This window comes from Rhinolophus sinicus, chromosome 14, assembly GCF_057876585.1.
Source record: "Rhinolophus sinicus isolate RSI-liver-muscle chromosome 14, RSI-T2T, whole genome shotgun sequence".
NCBI classification, from domain to species: Eukaryota; Metazoa; Chordata; class Mammalia; order Chiroptera; family Rhinolophidae; genus Rhinolophus; species Rhinolophus sinicus.
The window spans coordinates 182,591,427-182,613,291 of NC_142514.1; the positions used below are offsets into that span (position 1 = coordinate 182,591,427).

The 21,865-nt window shown below is 45.7% G+C and overlaps 1 protein-coding gene and 1 pseudogene across 2 annotated transcripts in view; both read left to right on the forward strand.

The window, feature by feature from the left end:
* Positions 1 to 1,437: 1,437 nt before the first annotated feature.
* Positions 1,438 to 21,865, forward strand: part of POLA2 (DNA polymerase alpha 2, accessory subunit) — a 28,847-nt gene continuing 8,419 nt past the window's right edge. Inside the window, exons 1-10 of one of the 2 annotated variants that reach the window (XM_019737926.3) lie at positions 1,438 to 1,899; positions 6,422 to 6,546; positions 7,068 to 7,159; positions 7,765 to 7,822; positions 12,200 to 12,306; positions 14,412 to 14,605; positions 15,244 to 15,332; positions 18,340 to 18,495; positions 19,032 to 19,094; positions 19,811 to 19,853. In XM_019737926.3, the coding sequence (XP_019593485.3) occupies positions 1,821 to 1,899; positions 6,422 to 6,546; positions 7,068 to 7,159; positions 7,765 to 7,822; positions 12,200 to 12,306; positions 14,412 to 14,605; positions 15,244 to 15,332; positions 18,340 to 18,495; positions 19,032 to 19,094; positions 19,811 to 19,853 (1,006 nt within the window). In that variant the 5' untranslated portion in view covers positions 1,438 to 1,820. Of the gene's footprint in view, positions 1,900 to 2,216; positions 2,354 to 6,421; positions 6,547 to 7,067; positions 7,160 to 7,764; positions 7,823 to 12,199; positions 12,307 to 14,411; positions 14,606 to 15,243; positions 15,333 to 18,339; positions 18,496 to 19,031; positions 19,095 to 19,810; positions 19,854 to 21,865 lie in introns of those variants that run through there. The other variant, XM_088789699.1, reaches the window with a different exon arrangement.
* Positions 3,694 to 4,682, forward strand: LOC109450366 (complement component 1 Q subcomponent-binding protein, mitochondrial pseudogene; annotated as a pseudogene).

Sequence of the window (21,865 nt, forward strand, 5' to 3'; positions counted from 1 at the left end):
CCGGGGAACCAGATTGCTGATTCCGTACCTGAGCTGCTTCAGTAAGCGCTTCCTCCATGTTATGACGCAACGCAGTGAGGAACATCCAGCCCACACAGCCTGCTGCACTTTTCGCCTTCTCTGGCAACTGCTCAGTTAAAACCTGCAGGGCCCCTTCTATGCTGGCCGGAGAGCCATCCACGTCTTCCCACCCTTTCATGGGGGTCCAACTCGTGAGAACAGTGGCTACCGGGTACCACACACTGTGTGGGGGCCACAGGTTCTCCCCAGAGTCAGACATCATTCTTACCTGGCTGGAATCCTGCTTGCCACACCAGGTGTCTGAGTGCGTGGTGGCCCCGGTGTAAGATGTCCACAACTCTAGGAGCCTATGGCAGCAGCAGATCAAAAAGCAGGTGAGGCCTGCCATGGCCAGGAGGATGATATGCCATCTGGAAGTTCGAGAGAACCACCAATTGACTGAGGGGTCCTGTTTCTCCCAGGCAGATAGCATTTCCTGTTCCCCGTGCTGGTTGAGACTCTGCTCATTGTGCCATGTGTAATGCAGGGTCTCTGGTCCCGCTCTCGGCAGGTGGACACAGAACATGGTGAGGCCGAAAAGGAACACCAATAGAGCCATAGATAGGGGAGTCATACCGCTATATTCTCGATAGCGGCTGGTCGAGACACAAAAGCAGACGTCTGCCAGTACCCCAACGAGGGGTCTTCCTGAACTTGTCTCACTGGCAGCCGGGCAAGACATAGGAATGCGATCTGCAATCCACAATCCGCTTGGTAACCGCACTTGCTAGCCGCAATCCACGCTTGCTAGCGTAGCCACAGCAGTTATTATCAGTGGTTAATGGCTAACTGGTTACAGTTAATGGCCATCTACGACCAGAGCGAGCACCTTCCCACTTGAGGTCTAGAGCCTGGACACTGCTCTCTGGGATGCCATCCCTACACCACGGCAACCAGATTCCCTAACAAAGTCTTCCCTTCAAGATGAAGGGGAGGGCACGCCAAGCACAGACTTGACGAGAGAGACAAAGAAGAGAAGACACGCCTTCCTTTCCGGGGTAGCGCACAGAACGTTTTGGACACTTGAGGGCATGTATAGGACAGCGCCTGCGCACCAAGGCACCGCACAAAAGAGTGACGCACGTGCGTCATGGGCCTTCGCCAAGCAGGCGGTGTCCAGAAAACTGGCATCTGAGTCTGGTACGGAGACGCGGCTTCCGTGCCGAGAGGAGGGGACGTCAGGTTTCGTACTCCTCTTTCGCTGCCTGCGGGAGACAACTGCGCAGCCGCCGTAGGGCCCAGCGGCCGCCAGGGGCAGGCGCGCGACAGGGCGTATTGTAGTTTTGCGCAGGCGCCCTCGAACGCGCGTGTGCGCGCGGAGTCCGAGAACCTGGAAAAGGAAGCAGAGGGGAAGGGGTGGGGTTAAGCCCTGGTCTCGCGCTTGCGCGCGCTGCACAAACCATTTGGCGGGTTTTTCCTGGCTGCTCTGTTCTGTTCCGGCGTTTGAGATGCTCAGCGGTCGCTTTTAGGAAGTAGGACGTTCTCCCCAAGACAGCGACTTCTCAAGATTTCTGTGCCCCTTCCATTGGGGGTTTGGGGGCTTCCCCCACAATTTTTTAAAAAAGTGTTTCCGTGACTGACGGCTTGGGGCCTTCTGACATCCTGAGGTCTTGGGCTATTTGGTCACCTTTCATCTCGGTCCCCCACAGGGCGACAGTATCAGAGGGACTTCCTCCTGCTCATCAAGCCCCACGCCCGTGGGTTTTTTGGACTGAGGGCGGAGCTGGGTCGACCTGCCCCCCATCCCCCTCCGGCTCACCATGTCCTTGACCGCACAGCAGCTGGTGGAGGAGTTGCAGATCTTCGGCCTTGAGTGTGAGGAGGCTCTGACTGAGAAATGTGAGTCCCTCGCCCCCTCCCCGACCTCGGCCTTGCTCTGCGCCTGGAACGCAAAGGGGAGCGCTTCCACGCTTCACCTCCCCTAAGTCAGACTTCTCAGTGGGTGTGAGATGAAGAATTAAACTGAGTTTTGAGATTTGGGACGTGGGGACTTTGAAATGCGCAAAGTACTGCGTGGACCCCAACTCAAAAATAAGAATATACTGAAGTACGATTTTAAATCCACACAGTTTCAGAAAGCGGGAATTGGGACTTGCGGTTCTGATTAGGCCCCGGTGGTATCTCCCAGTTTGGAATTTGTTTAAGCCTCTACAACAAAGCTAGGAGTGTGGGGGTTTGGAAATGTAGCGTTTCATTCCTGGCTCCTCCCTTCCCAGCCGACACCTTAAGCTTCTGCTGATCCATCACTTCTCATCAAAGCGGTTGGTGATCTGTGCAAATACAATCCCTTGAGGTGGGTTCCTAAAATTGAATTGTAGCTTTGGAAAGCACTTTAGGGAGCTTGTCAGCTGTTTACAGACGGAGAAACAAAACAAACAAGGAGAGTTAATAGCCTAAGCTGGTCTGTGAGCCCAGGTCTCCTTTCCCTAAGTCCAGAGCTCCATCATATTGGTCCCTTGTATTGGTCCATTGTGGGACAGTGTAAGGACTTGTTTGAAGCAAAATCTGGGGACATGTAGAATTCTCAGTTTTAGAAATGGATTGAATGTGCACCCGCCTTAGTCATATATCAACACTTTGAACTTTTTAAATATTAACATGTTAATTCCATGTTAAGTAGCCTGTTAATGTCTCATGAGAGACCAGAATACTCCCAAGTTCTTACGCCCAATGCATTGTCTTCCCAAAAGGAGACTTTGAGAAACCCAATCAGTCAGGAATGTATTTGGTGAGCTTGAAGTCAAAACAAGAGAAATTAGTTGTGGGAACCAAAGTTGTTACGGCCTTAGCCCAAGGTGCCTGTTGCTGCCATCTCTCACCTAGGATTACGTTGGCAGTGACGTTGGAATTGTAGTCTTTGAATTCATAATCATTAACCTCAATGGGACTTTCATACTGCCTGACAGTCATACCATAGTTCCCTGGTCTGTTCACTCTGAGCCTTCTAGATGACTCTTTCAGCTTCTCCTTTAACATCTTTCTGTCCCACTGTCAGCTGATGAACTTAACTTCCTGTTTCACTGAAAAAATAGGAGCAATTAGAAAACGTCTGTAAGCTATCACCATTACTTCTTCCTACCTACCTGCGTCTGCTCAAGACCTTGCCTGTCTTCGTATTACTATGAATAAATTCTCTATAGTCCCAGCAAAAGCCACACCCTCCTGAATCCCATTCCTTCTCACCTTCTTAAGGATAGCACGCCTCTAATACTCCCTCTTACATATTTTGTATTTTTCTCTATATAAGATTTTTTCCCCTAATAGCATAGAAATGTGATTCTTACTTATGTCTTTAAAATATTCTGTTGACCCCACTTCCCACTCCAGTTCTTTCTTTCCGGATTACAGCAGATCTCAGAAGGGTTGTCTATACTTGTGGTCGACAGTTTTTTTCCTCCTTAAACCCACGTCCATCAGCTTTTTCATCCCTACCATTTCACTGAAACTGTTTCTCTCAAGGTCATCAGTGACCTTCACCTGGCTAAAGTCAGTGGTGAATTTTCCATCCTCATCTTGACTTCTCAGCAGCATTTGACACTGTTCATCATGCCTTCTTTAAAACACGTTTTTCTCTGAGCTTCTCAGGCACTACTGGTTGTTCTCCTACCTGACTTACCACCACTTCTCAGGCTTTGCAGATTCATCCCCCTCCTTCCCTAAGTAAGCCTCAAGATATTCTCACTTCCGCTGCTGCCTGTTCCCGCCTTGGGCTCCACGGTCGCTGGCCTCTGTGCCTGCCCTCTTCTGCAGCCGCTGCTGCATCCCGCCCTGGGCTCTGTGTGTGTGTGTGTGTGTGTGTGTGTGTGTGTGCTCTGCGCCGCAGCCCAGCCTCCTGCTGCCTCATGGGCCCTGTGGCTGTGGCATGCTGCACAGGCACGCAGCACACCATAGGGGACAAAGCTTTTATGGAATTCCTGAGTGATGAAATTAAGAAGCAAAAGAAGAGATAGAAGCATTAGCTGTCTGGAGGTTGGGAACTGAAAGTGGGAATGGGACAGAAGCCAAATTTGTGCGGAGTGTTGCTGGAGAAATGATCAATGTCACTTTCAACATTCAGAGTAGCACCCCACCAACATTTGATAGGGAAAAGGAACCCTCCCAAGGTCAGTATGGTGACGAACGGGAGCCTGAATTGACATCCCCTTGCAATTTCATGGTTGAAGTTATAAACAATGGAGGCCAGAAGGCCCTTGTGCTGGACTGTCACTATCCAGAAGGTGAAGTTGGACAAGAAGAGGAAGACGAGAGTGACATTTGCTGCACCACAAAGTGACATTTGCTGCATCAGAGAGTGACATTTTCAGTCCACTGGCCAGTCTGAATGGAAGGACACCAGTGTGTAACCAGTTACATACTCAACACAGATTCCTTGGACTGGGCCTTATGTGACCACCTAGTGAATTTCCTTGTAGACCGAGGAGTTGGCAGTACTTTTACAATGAGCTGGTGGAGCTCAGCACAGCCCTGGAGCACCAGGAGTACATTACTTTTCTCGAAGGTCTCAAAGGTTTTGTCAGGAGCCAGTAGAACAGATAAGACACTGAACACCTTGCTTTGGCCAGTGAACAAAACCTCTGAAGCTAGACATGTGCTTTGAAATAGTTTTTATCCTAATATCATAGGAAATGATTAAATTTAAATTATTTCTGTTGCCCTCTTATTCACTATTCATTTTCTTCTCTACAAATCTATTATTTCTAGATTTTTGTATAACATAATGATGGACAATAAAACTGGTTTATCTTCTCTAATTAAAAAAAAAAGATACTCTCAGGCCGGCCCAGTGGCTCAGGCGGTTAGAGCTCCGAGCTCCTAACTCCGAAGGCTGCCGGTTCGATTCCCACATGGGCCAGTGGGCTCTCAACCACAAGGTTGCCAGTTCGATTCCTCTACTCCCGCAAGGGATGGTGGGCAGCACCCCCTGCAACTAAGATTGAACACGGCACCTTGAGCTGAGCTGCCACTGAGCTCCCGGATGGCTCAGTTGGTTGGAGCTCGGGCTCTCAACCACAAGGTTGCCAGTTCAATTCCTCGACTCCCGCAAGGGATGGTGGGCTGCGCCCCCTGCAACTAAGATTGAACACGGCACCTTGAGCTGAGCTGCCGCTGAGCTCCCGGATGGCTCAGTTGGTTGGAGCTCGGGCTCTCAACCACAAGGTTGCCAGTTCAATTCCTCGACTCCCGCAAGGGATGGTGGACAGCACCCCCTGCAACTAGCAATGGCAACTGGACCTGGAGCTGAGCTGCGCCCTCCACAACTAAGACTGAAAGGACAACAACTTGAAGCTGAACGGCACCCTCCATAACTAAGACTGATAGGACAACAACTTGACTTGGAAAAAAGGCCTGGAAGTACACACTGTTCCCCAATAAAGTCCTGTTCCCCTTCCCCGATAAAATCTTTAAAAAAAAGATGCTCTCATCGCACTTCCTTGCTGGTCTCACCTGGTCTCTTGGCTTAACATTCATTTGGATGAATCCTAAATGTATAGCTCAGCCCAGACCCCTTGCCTGGACTGCAGGCTGACCTGGCCAACGGCCTACTTGACGTCTCCAGTCGGATGTCCAGTGGGCATCTCGAACTCTACACACGGACAACTAAGCCCCTCGTATCTGCTCCCTCTCCTCAGAGTAGTTCTGCCGTCTTCCCCGCCTCAGCTAATAGCGACTCCACTCTTCCAGGTGCTCAGGCTGAAAAGAGCATCATCTCTTTCTTCAGATGAGTCTGACCACTTCTCATCCTCCTGATCCTGCCTTTGCCTCCTCCAGTCAATGGAAGTCAGATCATGTTCGGTTCTGTTCAAACCTAGCGATTTCCCAGCTTGCTCAGAGCACTACGCAGGGTAGTTACAATGGCCAACAGTTTGCACCCCTTTACCCATTCACTTCGTCTGTGTCCTCCTCCCTCACTGCATTCCAGCCACAGTGACCTTGCTGATCGTGTGCCGACCTCAGGATTTTTGCCTGAAAGCTCTTCCCCTAAACACTGTGAGTCTCCACTAAAAGTCTTGATTTAAATGTCTTCTCAATGAGGACTTTCCTCGTCATTGTATTTTAAGTTGCCAACCCCTCCCCCAACTCCCTGATCCCCTCTCTTGGCTTTCTTTTTCTACACAACACATTTAACTGTCTGCATCACTACATACCTTACTTATTTTCTGTCGCCCCCAATAGTAAGCTTGGTGAGGACCAGGATTCTTCTCTGTTGTGCTCACTGCTGTATTCTCAGGCCTGGAACAGTGCCTGGCACTAGTAGGTGCTGAATAAATATGGATTGAATAAAGCGGATTATTTTCTCTTTTCAAGGTGAAAACTTCAAGAAATAAACGAAGTTCTTACTTGTCCAATTTTCCCTCCTCAGTGGCAGAGCTGTGTGTTCTGCATGGACAGAAGGAGTCGGAGATGTTGAGTGAGCTCATTGCCTTTTGCACCAGCACCAAGAAAGATTGTGTTACGGCAGAGACCTTGAACTCTTTTGAACATGAGGTGAGAGCACAGTGTAAGGAACCTCATCGTGTAATTCTCCATTTTGGCTCTGCAGGGAAGGCGGTATGATATAATGAGAAGAGTGTGGGCTTTGGAATCGGAACTGGCGTCCAGTCCCAGTGTGAGCTTGGGCAAACTACTTAATGTCTCTGAACCTCTGTTTCCTCTTCTGTCAGTGGTTCTCGTAATCATTTTTTTTTTTAGGGTTGTTGTAAGAATTAAATGAAAATGGACGTAAATCACCTAACACTGCCCAGCAGGTGGTAGGTCAGCAACAGATAATTGGTGTTATTATGAGAACGGTTATGCATTGTAGAGAAGCAGTCACAGAATAAGTCTTTTTTTTCTTTCACAGAACAAGACTTGATTTTTCGTCTACCATGTGTATCTTCTTAACTTAATTCTTACTTGGAGGAATTTTATATCTTTGATTATATTTCAAATGCCCGTTAGTACCTCATGGCTGTGGAAAACATCTCTCTAATACTTGACTGGAATAATCGTTATCTTTCATTCCTCAGTTTCTGAGCAAAAGATTCTCCAAACCCCGGCACCAAGCTTCCAAAGACAGTGGGCACGCGGGAGCCAGAGACATTGTTTCCATACAGGAGCTGTATCCTTTTCTGCTGAAGGTCTTTGCCCCAAGCCACATATTCTATTTTATAATTTATCTAAAGTTGCACGTGTAGTTTTTTTCTAAATATTCATGAGGAGCCTCTTTTTTTTTTTTTTTAATTTTATTGGGGAATACTGGGGAACAATGTGTTTCTCCAGGGCCCATCAGCTCCAAGTAGTTGTTCCTTCAATCTACTTGTGGAGGGCACAGCTGAGCTCCAAGTCCAGTCCCCGTTTTCAATCTTTAGTTGCAAGGGGCGCAGCCCACCATCCCATACAGGAATTGAACTGGCAACCTTGTTGTTGGGAGCTCGCACTAACCCAATGAGCCATCCGGTTGCTCCTCTGGAAGCTCAGAGGCAGCTCGTTGTCTTCAGTCTAGTTGTGGAGGGCGCAGCTCACTGGTCCATGTGGGAATCGAACCGGCAACCCTGTTGTTCAGAGCTCGCTTTCTAACCAACTGAGTCATCTGGCCGCTCCTGCACATGTGATTTAAAAACAAGTCATACAAAGTACCTAATTTTCAGATTTCTTATTTAATCAACCCTTGCCTTAGGTTTTGGGTAGAAGTCTATTCCTGTTTTCCTTAAGCAGTGTTTCTAGGCTAGAAGTGGAGGAGGAAGAAGAGACCCTTTTGAATTCCTATTCCACACCCTCCAAGGTGAGTGCACAGTGTCTGGAAATTGTATTCTATAAGTAGCATTTTTTTTCTTATTCTAAAGACGTCACATTTGAAGTTCTGAGGGAGAAAATTAACCACTCATATAGTTTCCATATCTTTCCTACCATATTTCCACTTAAGGCATCTTCCTTCCTGATCGTATGTATACATGTGTTTATATAATGGCAGGCCTTATGAACATTGAGTAATCCTGCTTTTTTCAGTTAGCATATCATAACATTTTTATAAATACAATTCCTCCATAACTGCTCTTTTTAAAGATTTTATTGGGGAAGGGGAACAGCACTTTATTGGGGAACAATGTTTTGCAGGACTCATCAGATCTATCCAAGTCAAGTTGTTGTCCTTTCAATCTTAGTTGTGGAGGGTGCAGCTCAGCTCCAGGTCCAGTTGCTGTTGTTAGTTGCAGGGGGCGCAGCCCACCATCCCTTGCGGGAGTTGAGGAGTCGAACCGGCAACCTTGTGGTTGAGAGCCCGCGCTCCAACCAACTGAGCCATCTGGCCACCTGGGAGCTGAGAGGCAGCTCATTGACTTCATTCTAGTTGCGGAGGGCGCAGCTCACTGGCCCATGTGGGAATCGAACCGGCAGCCCCATTGCCCAGAGCTCACGCTCTAACCAACTGAGTCATCTGTTTGCCCCCATAACTACTCTTTTTAATGGTTGCATAGTTTTATATCAAGTGGAGGTACTATAATTGACTAAGCCAATTCTAGTGCTGGATCCCAGTGTAGGATAGTAAAAAAACATTGCTTTCAAAGCCTGAGTAGAAGACCTGCGTGACCTTGGGTGAGTTCTTTTTATCTCTCTGAGCTGCAGTTTTCTTACCTATAAAATTAGGATTCATTCATTCACTTACTGAGCAGCTACTATGTCCCAGGGGCTGTACTAGACACTAGGCAGACAGTGAATGAAAAGGCATGAAGGGGCTCTGCCCTCCAGAAGCTCACAGGCAGGGGATAATTATCTCAGAGGGCTTGAAGATAAAATGAGTATGTAAAGCGCCAAGCCCAAAGTAATGTATTCAGTAATAATAGTTACTCCGTATACAAAATAAATTTGTGGAGATCCATAAACATGGAGTAAGCCTTAATTTTTCAAAGTAGATTACATTGTAAGAAAAACGAAGTAGTTAAAGTGCGCCTATGAAAAACGAAAAAGCTAGAAATGTGCCCTTGGGCAGTTGCTAACACAAAACCAGGTGCATAGAAAGGAAATAATGAGATTTTCCTTAGCTTACTGAAGTTGATTATAAAATCAGCACTTGATTTCCCCCCTAAAGATGGTCTTCTCCTAGAGTCCACGACTTGGCAAAGGCACCTCCATTCTTCCATTTGCTCAGGTCAGGAACCTTGGAGACTTCCTTGAAGCTTCCTTTCCTCTCACACACCACATCCAACTTATCCGCCAGTCCCTTTGGCCCTCCTTCCAGGATCTGGGCCCCTCTCAGCACCTCCATTGCTACCACCAGGTCCCTAGCCCATCGTCTCCTACATGAGTGGGACAGCCTGACCGGTCCCCTGGCTTCTGTCTGTCCTCACAGCAGCCAGAGTGCTCCTTTCAAATGACAGTCAGGCCAGGTTTTTCTTGCTCACAGCTCTCTACTAGTTCTCCAACTTCCCCAGAAACATTCAAAGACTGGGTGTGTGGGGTTCTATCTGAGCCGGCCCATGCCCCCTCCGTCCCCTTTCCACACTCCTCAGTCTGGTCTCCTTGCTGTTCTTCAGACACACCAAACATGTCCACTTCAGATGCCCCATTGTCAGAGGGAACAAACTTGCCTAAAGCAGCAATACCCTCTTCTTTCTCTCCTTTCTTTTCTGTTCTTGCTTTACTTTTCTCCATAGAACTTACTAGCATGAGACATGTTATATATTTACTCTTTATTTTAGTCTGTCTCCTTCCTTTAGAATGGAAGCTCCTTGAGGGCAGACATTTGGCGTTATTTGCTGCTGTTTTCCCATTGCCTGGCACATGAATAGTTGAAGGACAGACCTTCTGAAAGAGGGCTGTTGGTTGGCTCTCTAGGAAGAATCAAGAATTGCAGTACATGCTGGGGCCTCCGCTGTGTGGATTTGATGGACAGCTTCACAGCTCCAGAATTTATCTGATTGGTCAGTACATCCAGAGTTGAGCATATTCTTGGGAAGTGACTCGTGGTAACCAGCTCTCAGTAGACTGATGCATACTGCAAATTTACTATTGAAGTATAGATCCTTCCAGTGACAGAAATACCACATTGAGGACCCTCCATTCCTGCTACAAACAGACTTCAGACGCCCAGTTACGAATCAGAATTTGTGACCATGGAATCAAGCTAAATGAATCGGACTGAAATGAGCAAACAATTTGAAATAAGTATGCGAAGCTCAGAGGAGATACAGTATGGGTCTGGGCTGGAGAGACATAAAATGCTTAGAAGAGTACTCGTCGCGTGGAAACTGCCTGATCAGTTAGACCGTGCACCAGAGGCAGCATGATAAAAGTCATCGTTGGCCTTTCCACACAAGCAGTGCCAGCGTGAAGTTGGCTGACCCTTGTCAGGTCTTGGGGGCAGGCATACCTGTTACAGAGGTGAAAATGTCAGTGGTCTTGCTTATCACCATTAAATATTTGACTAGTGCAATTGACAGCTATTCTTTTGCCGCCATGCTCACCATAAATCTTCTAGTTATAATCTGGCTCCCCACATGTCTTACCTGACAGGGGAGAATGTGTTATCCTGAGGGTCTGAAGGGCCCATGCTGTCGGCAGTCTATTTCTAGTAAATTAATGAACTGCATCCTTGGCTATCATTTGGGTTCTGTGTGGCGTGAGACTTTGCTTACCCCGGGAAATGAGAACAGGGCGTGCTCTGTATTTCTCGTTACAAGGGAAGAAACCGGTGTGTAATGTCAGTAGTGAGTATCATGAGCTTGGTCGGAAAGAGCGCTCCCCTGAGGAGTGGAATGGCAGAGGTGTGTTGACACAGTCAGGTGTCACAGTGAGGTGTGAGCCTGCGGCGTCCCAGAGTGCCCATCCTGGGAGGCAGACTCTTTCTTGAAATAATCTCTGCACAACATTGGCCTCCAAACTCTAGAGCCCACTGTGTATTAGAAGTGTCTTTCAGGAAAGTAGTTGGAGAAAATCTATCAAAACCATAAAATCTTTTCTATCCTTGACCCAATAATTCTCGCTAGTAACAGTCTCTCCTACTATGAGAAAAGCTATATGTGGGAAGATATGCGTCTCAGCATAATTTATAATCACCCCAAATTACAAGCATCCCATACAACCAGCCATAGAAAAGTCATTATGTAAATTATTCATCAGTTCAATTCCATCAGCCCAGCTACTAAAAAGGATAATGATTGTGACAATGTGGGAAAACACTCGTAATTAATATAGAGCAAAAAAAACCCAGTATGCATAGTACTTAAAGGTTTATATTTAAACTAAGATTGTAACTATTAGAATTTGTATTTTTAATAGGAAAAATATTAAAAGTCTAGAAAGGCATATTGAAAAGCGGTTATTGTGTAGGGTAGAAGCATAAGGGTTTTTTTTTACATCTAGTTCCCATGCCAGCGCCTTATGGTGGTTTTGAATCTGTTCTCGTGTGCGTCCTGCCGTCTTCTCCAGTAGGCAGCTTTGGTGGCATGACCCAGATGCACAGCCAGGAGGAGCCCAAGGGCAGAGAAAGCCTCCCCAGACCACTGGCCTCCTGGTTGCCGTCTTAGCTCTGTCAGTGATCCTGGACTTTGCGGAGCAATAGGTCTCTGGACTGCGCGTTTCATCCTCCATTGTGGGCATATCTTTGGATTCTTGTTGATGAGCAAAAACCAAAAACAAGTGACCACCCAGGAGGTGTTTGCTAATACTCTCCAAGTAGGCGCTCCACCATGTTAACTGCTTAGAGTCGTTTCCTTCTCTAATTTTGAAAACGTGTGGTAGACTTTGCCAGAATAAGTGGTAACATGGTCCCATCCCTTCTCAGGATAATGCTTCCATGCAGGTCAAAACCATATGCTTTGTAAAACTCACAGCTGTTCTAAAGCAAAGAGAAGTGGGGAAAGAGAGTGAACACATGAACGATTTGACAGGACACATTGCCTGCTTAACAGTCGTTTTTGGGGAATGTTGGCACTTTTCATAATTGCCTTCAAAACGGGGACAGTATTCTGATGAAGGTTGTGTTACAGCTGCTGAAGATTTATTTCTGGGTGGGATTAAGCTCAGCAGATGGGGCCTGAAGACCCAATCTTATCTCGTGCCTTTTATTTGAGCACCATTCTCCTTTTCTTCCTAAGGAACTTCACGCTTAATTAGTAACTTGGGCCGAGAGTGACTGGGATTTTGTTTTCCATTTTGTTTCTAGGGTTCTCAGAAGCGAGATATCAGAACCCCAGAAACCCCCCTAACAAAAAGGAAGGTGTCTACTCGCAGCCCCCATCAGCTCCTCTCGCCATCGAGTTTCTCTCCAAGGTATGATCAGAATTAATTCAGCTGCCAAAAAGCAGGCCTGCCCGCCCCTTTCTCTGGTTATCTGATGGAGGCTAACTCTACAGAGTGACTTATTAAATGTGGGTGGACGGATACCTCCGCCGTGAACCGGCTGCAAAGCCGGTTGCTCTCTGCCCTCCCTGCTCTCTTCCTGTGTGGAAAATTACTGCTTCTTACAGTAATTAAGGAAACTCACTTTCCACCCACTTTTCTGGGGCTCCTTTCCTAGATCAGGAACTGATATCTTATACTGAAAACAACCTGTCTATTCAGAGCCTGAGAGTCTACAAGTCCTGCCAGTGGAGACAAGTAGGCTTCTACCTGCTTCTCTTCGTGTGTTGTTGGGTTTCTTTTGTTTTTTAAGCTAAAGTTGTTTTTTTTGTTTTTGTTTTAAGAAAAGCATGGATCTTTGTCCATAATGTTGTATAATCTATTTATTGTTCCATGTCAGGTTACAACTAGTTTCTGAGAGTTTTCTTATCATTGTGAATCTACACTGACTTAATCGGTATTTTATCCTGCTGCCACTTCTGCACATAAGTCCCCAAAGATCGTGGGATCTTTTGAACTCTGTAAATGACGTGTCTCATATGAGAATTCCACAGGCAAGGGCTGTGCTGAGTGGCAGAAAGGCTTTTAGGTGCTGCCACATCAGAATGGGGATGAGGCTGAGGAACATCCTGTTAACCATTTAGGGACCTTCTTAATCGGGGGGCGGGGGGGGCACCACCTCTACTTTGGGTGACTTCTGGACTAAGCAGAGCCCTAAGATTTTTCAGCTCTGTCACTGTTGAAAAGAGGTGATAGCAGTTATTCAGGATGAGCGGTCACTGGATGCTGAAAGGCAGTGTCACTTCAGTATGGTCTGCCACTGCCTTCGGAGTTCTCAAACTGTTTTTGGAAGTGAACTTTCTAGACTTACAAGAGCATCTTTGAACCTGGTGTACAGAGATGGCTGTCAGAGGGGTGCCAGCACTACTACAGCAGTTACCGTCTCTAAACAAGCAGGCCTTTGAATGTAGACCTGTTTACAGCTGACCTCGTGTGAGCGTCTCGCTGCGTTCCAGGGCCGGCTGCCATAGATGGTCCGCCATAGATGGAGCCTGGCAGAGATGGGCTCGGACAAGTCAGCGATACGCTGCCCTGTCATCTTTAAATGCACGCTAATAAGGCTGACATCAGAAACTGGTTTTGTAATTTATGAAAGTAACTTCTAAATTATTCAGGTAGAGGCAGCACTGGAGATAGAGGTAGTTAATTGAGCTCATTTTCTGTAGCCTGTCTGTGGAAAGAAGGAATGATGGCCCCACTTCTAATGGCTCCCACCTAAAATGCTCCTGCAGAGTTTCGGTGCATTAAATAAAGACTTGTAAATAGACCTCTCTGTAGTTAAGTTCACAACCGGATGATTAGAAGACCTCACTGTCTCACTGACATCTAAGCAGAGAGCAGCATCTGAATGTTCTTGGAGGTGTAATTTACCAGTGGGGAGTGGAAACGTGAGAACGTGTCAGTTGAGCCTTGGAGAATGGGAATGTTTGTTCTCCAGCTGACCGGGTTCATTACGCCTCCACTTCTGAGGACACTGGGGAAAGTTGATTCATTTCACTTAACTTCATTTTGTTGTTGTTTCTACCTTAAACCATATTGTGAGGCATTACATATATGCACAGCAACTTTTGGCCTGTCCACAGTTCCAGGCTCTGATGACCTAATAAATGCTAAATCTACATAAGAAAGAAAATAAAATTGCGCTCGAAGCTTGCTTTTTCATCAATTCCGAGTTTGACTTTTGTTTTGCTCTGTTTAGTTTTAAGCCAGGAGAACAACCTTTTAAAATATGTCTCTGTCTCTAAACTTCTCTAAACACATTTGGTATTGCTCAGCCTGGCATTCTTCAGCCCCTCATTCCTGAAATTCCTTAAAGGTCGTGGTCTGTCCAACCCCATTACGCTGATTAGATTTATAAAATGCGAAGCCAGCTTGACATCTCTCCAATCCCCACCTCCAAAAGGTAACCTCATTTTGTTCCCCTCTCTCGCTTACGTCTGCACACAGTAATGTTCATCTGTTTTGTTTCCAATCAGTGCTACTCCCTCTCAGAAATACAACTTGAGAAGTAACCGAGGAGAAGTGGTTACCTCCTTTGGCTCAGCCCAGGGAGTGTCTTGGTCCGGAAGGGGAGGAGCCGGCATCATCAACCTGAAGGTCATGGGGTATCCAGAGTCACTAACTGGGAGCTACAAATCGATGTTTCAGAAGCTCCCAGACATTCGAGAAGGTGATTGTTTTTCCCTTTGAAATTCTGGAGGATATAAAACCACCTGGAAGGGTGTAGAGTAAGTAGCAAAACTTCAGCTAGGCTGTAGAACAGGTTCCAAGGTTGCCTTAGAATATATAAGTTAGTAGATGTCCTCTGGGTGTCCCTATTAGTGGAGGGACGTGAGATGATACCCTCGGTAAGTCTCTCAAGGTACTTGTCTTCACTAAAGAAAAAGCGAAACATAACCATTTCCCAGTAACAACCATATGGACTGTGTAAAGGAAGCCGATTAAACTATTAAAGGAAGCAGAGATATTTATGGCTTCTTCCCTTGGGGAGAATGGAAGACTGTCCAGGTTGGCCTTGACTTCTCATAACCCTCACTGACAACCTGAGTTGAAATGAAGGCTGGGGTAGGGATCCATGCTGACGCTCTGATTGTGTCACGTGATCCCCCGTGGCCAGGGAAGGCCAGGTTCAGTAGCCAAGTATCAGGAAATTGGCTAGGGGTTTAGAAAGTATAAATTAGCCAGATGTCTTAAGCACCCTTCCTGCTTCTGTAAAATGACTGGCTTTAATATTTGACAATGTGCTGTATTTTCTCTTGGCAAGTGAAATGTCTTAAACACAATACTTTTTCTCCTCTGGGATTTCAGTTCTGACCTGTAAGATAGAAGAACTTGGCAGTGAACTCAAGGAACATTACAAGATTGAGGCTTTTACTCCTGTTCTAGTTCCAGCACAAGTAAGAGATGTTCTAAGAGTCCTTCCTAATTGTTACTGTATTTTTAAATCGGTGGTAAAAATGCATCCTCTTGCTTCTTTTTTCACTTCTTGGCTACATTCTATTGAAAACATCTACCCTGGCTGGAGTTGGTAAAAATTGGTCCTTTTGAAGAAAGGCTTATAAGAGCTGTCTGGTTTTGTGACCAGAGACAGTCATTTTATTTTATTTTATTTTCCTTCCTTCCTTCCTTCCTTCCTTCCTTCCTTCCTTCCTTCCTTCCTTCCTTCTTTCCTTCCTTTTTTTTGAAATTTTCTGAGAGTTTGAGTCAAATAGAGGATACTCCTGGAAACAAGATCTCAACAGACTGAGAAAAATGCTTTGGAGAACGACAGTTTGCAGTTTTTTTAAATACATTTGGATTTAAGGAGGGAACTGAGGAAGATTACATGAGGGTGGAAGAAAGCAAAGCGGGGATTGGTTTACAGGATAGTTAACAAGGTTATGCGCTCTCTTGAGGGTGGTTATACTTCTGAGGGGTCCAGAAAAGAGGTATTTCAAAGGTGTGTTAACCTACCATGTTTCCCCGAAAATGAGACCTAGCCAGACCATCAGCTCTAATGCATCTTTTGGAGCAAAATTTAATATAAGTCCGGTCTTATATAAGACCCAGTATGTTACATTATATTATATTATATTATGCCCAGTCTTATATTGTAGTAAAATAAGACCAGGTCTTATATTAATTTTTGCTCCAAAAGACACATTAGAGCTGATGGTATGGCTAGGTCTTATTTTCAGGGAAACACGAGATATATATATATATATATATATATATATATATATATATATATATATATATATATATATATATATGAACAGTGGGCAGGGCTGGCTTTTAAGGCAGAGAAAACCCTTTTACTAAAGGAGTTCTATGACCACCCACCATGACTTACCTGCCCAGTTAGGGGTTTATGATCATCCTGTGAGATTACTTTGGGTTAGGTTTATTACAGTGCCCTGTTTTTGTCCCCAAAGAATTGAAAAATAGAAAAGTAATGTATTGGACACTCATATTTGCACAGGTCATAATAAGCACTGCTAACATTTTGCCTCATTTGTTATTTTTTTCCATAAGAAATAAACTATTGCAGAAAAAGTAAACTGTCTTAACCCAGCCCTGAGTTCTGTTACCGTCCCCATCCCCAAGAGTGGCCATTGAGTTTAGGATGTATTCTTCCATCTCTTGTTAAAGGTAGTGTTTTACACATGGATATGAATTCGTAAACAATGCAGTGGACTACTTTGTATGTATTTTAACTTACATAAGTGGTACCATGTTATTTTAGTCTGCTCAGACTACCACAGACAGAAATTCATTTTCTCATAGTTCTGGAGGCTGGAAGTCCCACATCAAAATGCTAGTTGATTCAGGGTTTTTTTTTAAATTTATTTATTTATTTATTTTCAGCTACAGTTGACATTCAATGTTATTTTGTATTAGTTTCAGATGTACAGTATAGTGGTTAGACATTTATATAATTTATGCATTGATTCCCCCCAATTAGTCTAGTACCCACTTGACACTATACATAGCTACTGCAGCATTAGTGACTATATTCTCTATGTTGTACTTTTCATCCCTGTGACTATTTTGTAATTACCTATTTGTATTTCTTAATCCCTTCACTGTTTTCACCCGGCCCCCCAACCCCCCTCCCCTCTGGCAACCATCAGTTTGTTCTCTGTATCTATGAGTCTGTTTCTGTTTTGTTTTTTCATTTATTTTGTTGTTTAGATTCCACATATAAGTGAGATCATATGCTATCTGTCTTTCTCAGCCTTGCTTGTTTCACTTAGCATAATACCCTCTAGGTCCAATCATGCTGTCGCAAATCGTAAGATTTCATTCTTTTTGATAACTGAGGACAGTTGTTTTCTGTGTCCTTGGGTTTGAGTCTTGCACATAAGCAAAGATTGAAGGCCTTAAGCGTTCAAGTTTCGGGATGTGAGGACAACAGCAAGGATAGAGTTCCAGAAACGGGGACTCACAATCTCCCCCTGCTGAGTCTGTTATAGACCAACTGCTGTCAATAGCATCTTACACTGTGGTTTAATCCGGCATATGTACCAATGCTTTCTCTCTAGGACATTTTTTTAATCTAAGGGGAGATAATGTTCTAGAACACCCTTTAAGGTACCTCAGTCCTCTATTTGCTTTCAGAGAAGAATGACCAGTTGGGGAAGATATGCAAAACCGTGTCATATAAGGAAGTTGGGGAAGAACTGGAAGGAGTGGGGTGGGGGGCAGGGAAATATAATCTTGTGGGAAAAGATTAGACTTCCTTAGTATGCCTCCAGTAATGGGAATAGGACAGAGGAAGCCACAGGAAGAGAAATTTCAGCTCGGTTTAATGACGCACTCCCTGTTAAGAGGCAGTATGATGTGTGGTTAAGGATGTGGCTCTAGCCAAACTTCTGGGCTTCAGACCCAGGCTTCACCCACTGTTTGACCTTGACTAAATATCTAATGTCTCTGGTGCTCATTTTTCTCATCTGTAAAATGGGTGCAGCAGTAGTATCCGCCTCAGTTGTGAGCATTAAATGAGTTAATACATGTAAGCCTTTAGAACAGTGTATTTATTAGGTTGGTGCAAAAGTAATTGCGGTTTAAAAGGTTAAAAATAATCGCAAAAACCGCAATTAATAGTAAGCTCAATAAATGTGAGATATTAACAGTTATAGCCATTCAGAGATGCAGTGGGCTGCTTGTGGGCGGGGGGAGGTGCAAATTCCCCATCACTAGAGATGCTCAAGCTTAAGGCAGCCACTTAGAGGGGCTCAGGCATTGAGTGGGCAGAATAGACGCCCTTTAAGAGTCGTAACACCCCCGAGAGTCAGTGATGGTGCTTGTGCCTCGGGGTCAAAATGATGCCCCACCAAAATAATGTTCACCCCGTTGACTTCAGATTTTGAGCCTCCGTCCCAAAGATCGTATCGTTCTCTTGTTGCCACCTTCCTTCGGTAGGAGCCCGTCACCCTGCTGGGCCAGATTGGCTGTGATAGCAACGGAAAGCTGAACAGCAAGTCAGTCATTCTGGAGGGAGACCGGGAACATTCGTCTGGCGCTCAAGTTCCAGTGGATTTATCGGAGCTCAAAGAATATTCTATGTTTCCTGGACAGGTCAGATGGGGTGGGGCCATGCTCCTTACTCTGTAGTGTATGGTGGGCTATATGGCTCTAGGAATAAGCACTTCATCACTGGCCAGCTGCTCCTTGCTTTCGACCTTTAGTGCCACGAGATGTGGCTGGAGCACAGGCCCAAGAGCAGACACCGGTGTGGGGATTCTGATTTTCCCTTGTATGCTTTGACCTTGGCTCTGGAATCTGACTGCCCAGGTTTGAATCCCAGCTCTACCCTCATGAGGTGTGTGATTACTTAACCTCTAAGTAATGTTACTTAACCTCTAAGCTGGAGTGTCCTAACCTGTAAAATGGGAATAATAATTTTTGCCTCAGAGGATTGGTGTAAAAGTGAGGTCATCCCTGTAAAGCATAATTACTATTACTAATACAACGCCCTTACTTTGTTTTCTAAAAAAATACCCACAAGTTCACAATTATAAAATGAGAGTAGCTGGGCAGGACTTTTAACTATATCAGAAGAATTCATTCCTGACCTCTTGCATATCTGCCCTGCTTTGCTTCTTGTCTTTCAGGTGGTAGTCATGGAAGGAATCAACACCACTGGTAGAAAACTTGTTGCCACTAAACTCTATGAGGTACCCAGCAGTCCCCCGCCCTCCCTCCTGGTTTGCTGCAGGCACGGGATGTACAGTCCATCTGTCCCTTTTAAGAGCCTGTTTATTTGCTTCTCAATTCTCAGCTCTAGACTGGGAACCTACCTCTGGGCCGGAGGTCGGCAAACTGTTCCTTAAAGGGCCAGACAGTAAATACTTATGCTTTGCGGGCCATATGGTCTCTCTCACAATGTCAGCTTTGCCAGCGTAGCCATAGACACCCTGTAAGCCAGGGTGTCTACGTGCCAGCAAAACTTGATTTACAAAAAGAAGTGGTAGCCCCCTCCCAGAAAAAGAAAGGAAAAAATATATAACAAACAAAAACTAGGTGGTAGCCAGATATGGCCCACAGGCCATGGTTTACCTGTCGCTGCTCTAGGCAATAACCTTCCACAGATTTTCATAGAATGCAAGGAAAACTGGCAGGTACCCTGCTTGCCCCTCCTTGCCTAGGATACTGACACTTGGTTCCCACTATTTGCTGAGTGTTTTATGAGTTTTGCTGTGATCTCCCGTTTTCTGGATTTCTTTGCCACTCTGAGCAACATAGAAAGGTGGCAGGTACCACCAGCTGTGTGAGCTTTTAGCTCCAAGGAGCAAGACACCTGCAAACATGCCCCTATTCGGGGCCCACGCCTTTCCTTACCAACAGCGATACCTGGGACAAGACCTCAGTTTAGCTTTTCTCCTGTTTTTAGGGTGTGCCACTTCCATTTTATCAGCCCACCGAAGAGGATGGAGGTAAGTTCTGGTTCAAACGTTGTTTTGCCAGTGAGTGTGGTGGGGAGGGGTCCAGGAGTGCAGTTCCTCGGGCCCCGAGAAAGCCAGAAGCTGTGAGAGCACCGTGATGGCGCGGAGGGCCGCAGCGAGGGGGGTGGGTTCGCAGGCCCCCTGGGTAAGGCCGGGGTCTGGGCCTACTGAGCTTTGTCAATATTACCACCTGGGTCTGAGAATACGAGGCATGTTGTTCAAATCTAATGTTTAACAGGTATTTGAAGGTCGCTTTGAAAAAGGAAAACTAGCAGGCATTTAAAAAAGCATCTCTTTAAATGCGGTGTGGTATCCTGGATTGTATCGTGGATGAAAAAAGGGACATTAGTGGAACAACTAGTGACATCCAAATAATGTCTGTAATAGTTAACAGTCATATGTCAACCTTAGTTCCTTCGCTTTGACAACGGTGCCGTAGTCAGGAGAGATATCGACATTTGGGGACACTTTGCAACTTCTCAGCACTTCTACAGTTGTTCCAAAAGAAAAAGTTTGTTAAAAAATTAGATGAATTTCTAGGAAAGTCTAGGGTTATTTGGCAACTCATCTAGATGGGAAAAAACAAAGACGTTTTAACACCCTTGGCTTCAAAATATTTTGAAGCAGTTGTGTAAGGAAAGCAAAAGTGAGATGGCCAAGCTGAGTGTGCCCACAGCACCCTATGCACAGTAACAGTGTCTGAGGTCATTCTTGGAGACGACTTAGAATCCGGAATGAAATTTAGGCATTTATGATACTGTGCGTTCTATCAGAAAATATGTGCTCGTGGCAGCAAGAGCAGCGCGGTGGTATTACAGCAACTGCGAAGAATGCAAAGAAATTGATGGGGCTGAGATACCCGGCGCCTGCGCCACATGCCAGGGGAGCCTCCGCGAGCAGTTGAATGTGTTGTGAACGGATATTTTGCGAGCGGCATATTAAGCGAGCCCCGCATGGAGGCAGAATAAGACATGGGCCCTGTCCTGGCACTTGCTAGTTATTCTGGTTGCATCTCTTACAGGTTCCTGATCAGGAACCTAATTTAATTTTGTCCCCTGCCCTGCGTGAAACTTACTCTTCCCCTTGGAGTCTCTATCTGAGTTCATGATATCACCACTCTGGTGGATGAATAATGACCCCCCATCCTTAATCCCTGGAACCCGTGAATATGTTACTTTATATGACAAAAGGGACTTTACAGGTGTGATTAAATCAAGAGTGTTGAGATGGGGGGATTATTTTGGATTATGGGGGGCAGTGTGATCACAGGGTCCTTATAAGAGGGAGGGCAGGGGGATCAGTTTCAGGGAGATTAGAAATGTTAGGCTGCTGGCTTTGAAGGTGGAGGCAGGGCCGTGAACCAAGGAATGCAGGCGGCCCCTGGAAGCTAGAAAAGACCAGGAAACTGAGTCTTCCCTCAGACCCCCAGAAGAACATAGCCCTGTAAAATAGTAAATGGGCATTGATTTAGCCACTAAGTTTGTGGTGATTTTTACAGCTGCCACAGGAAACAAATACAATTACGTGTTAAGAAGTCAGGGATCTTTGGATTTGGCTGTTGTAAACTACAGAAACTGGTTCAGACTGTCTTAAGAAAAAGATTTGTTCGGGGAAACCCAGGTAACACAGACTGGACAGGTGGCTAGAAATCCAGGCTTGGCACCGGGATAAGGACCTAGCAACTCCACATGTCCAGGTAGGAATTCCCCAGCTGTCTCACCTGGTCACCTCTGCTGGAATAGGTCAGCTCCAACCTTTTTGCACAGTACACATCAAGATTCCAGAACCCAGGAGGAGAGTGTGAATGGCTGAAACTGGGTCACATGCCTGCCTCTTGGGACACCTAATTTACAGCCCCCCGAGACTGTTTTACAGGGGAGAGGGCTGGTTCTTCAAAAAGAAAGCAGATGCTGTGAGGAAAAGAACAGTGCATAACAGGTGGCCAACACAAAAAGGCCCTGCACCCCATCTCAGTAGCGTCCCGTTGCAGTCCCTGTACCCCA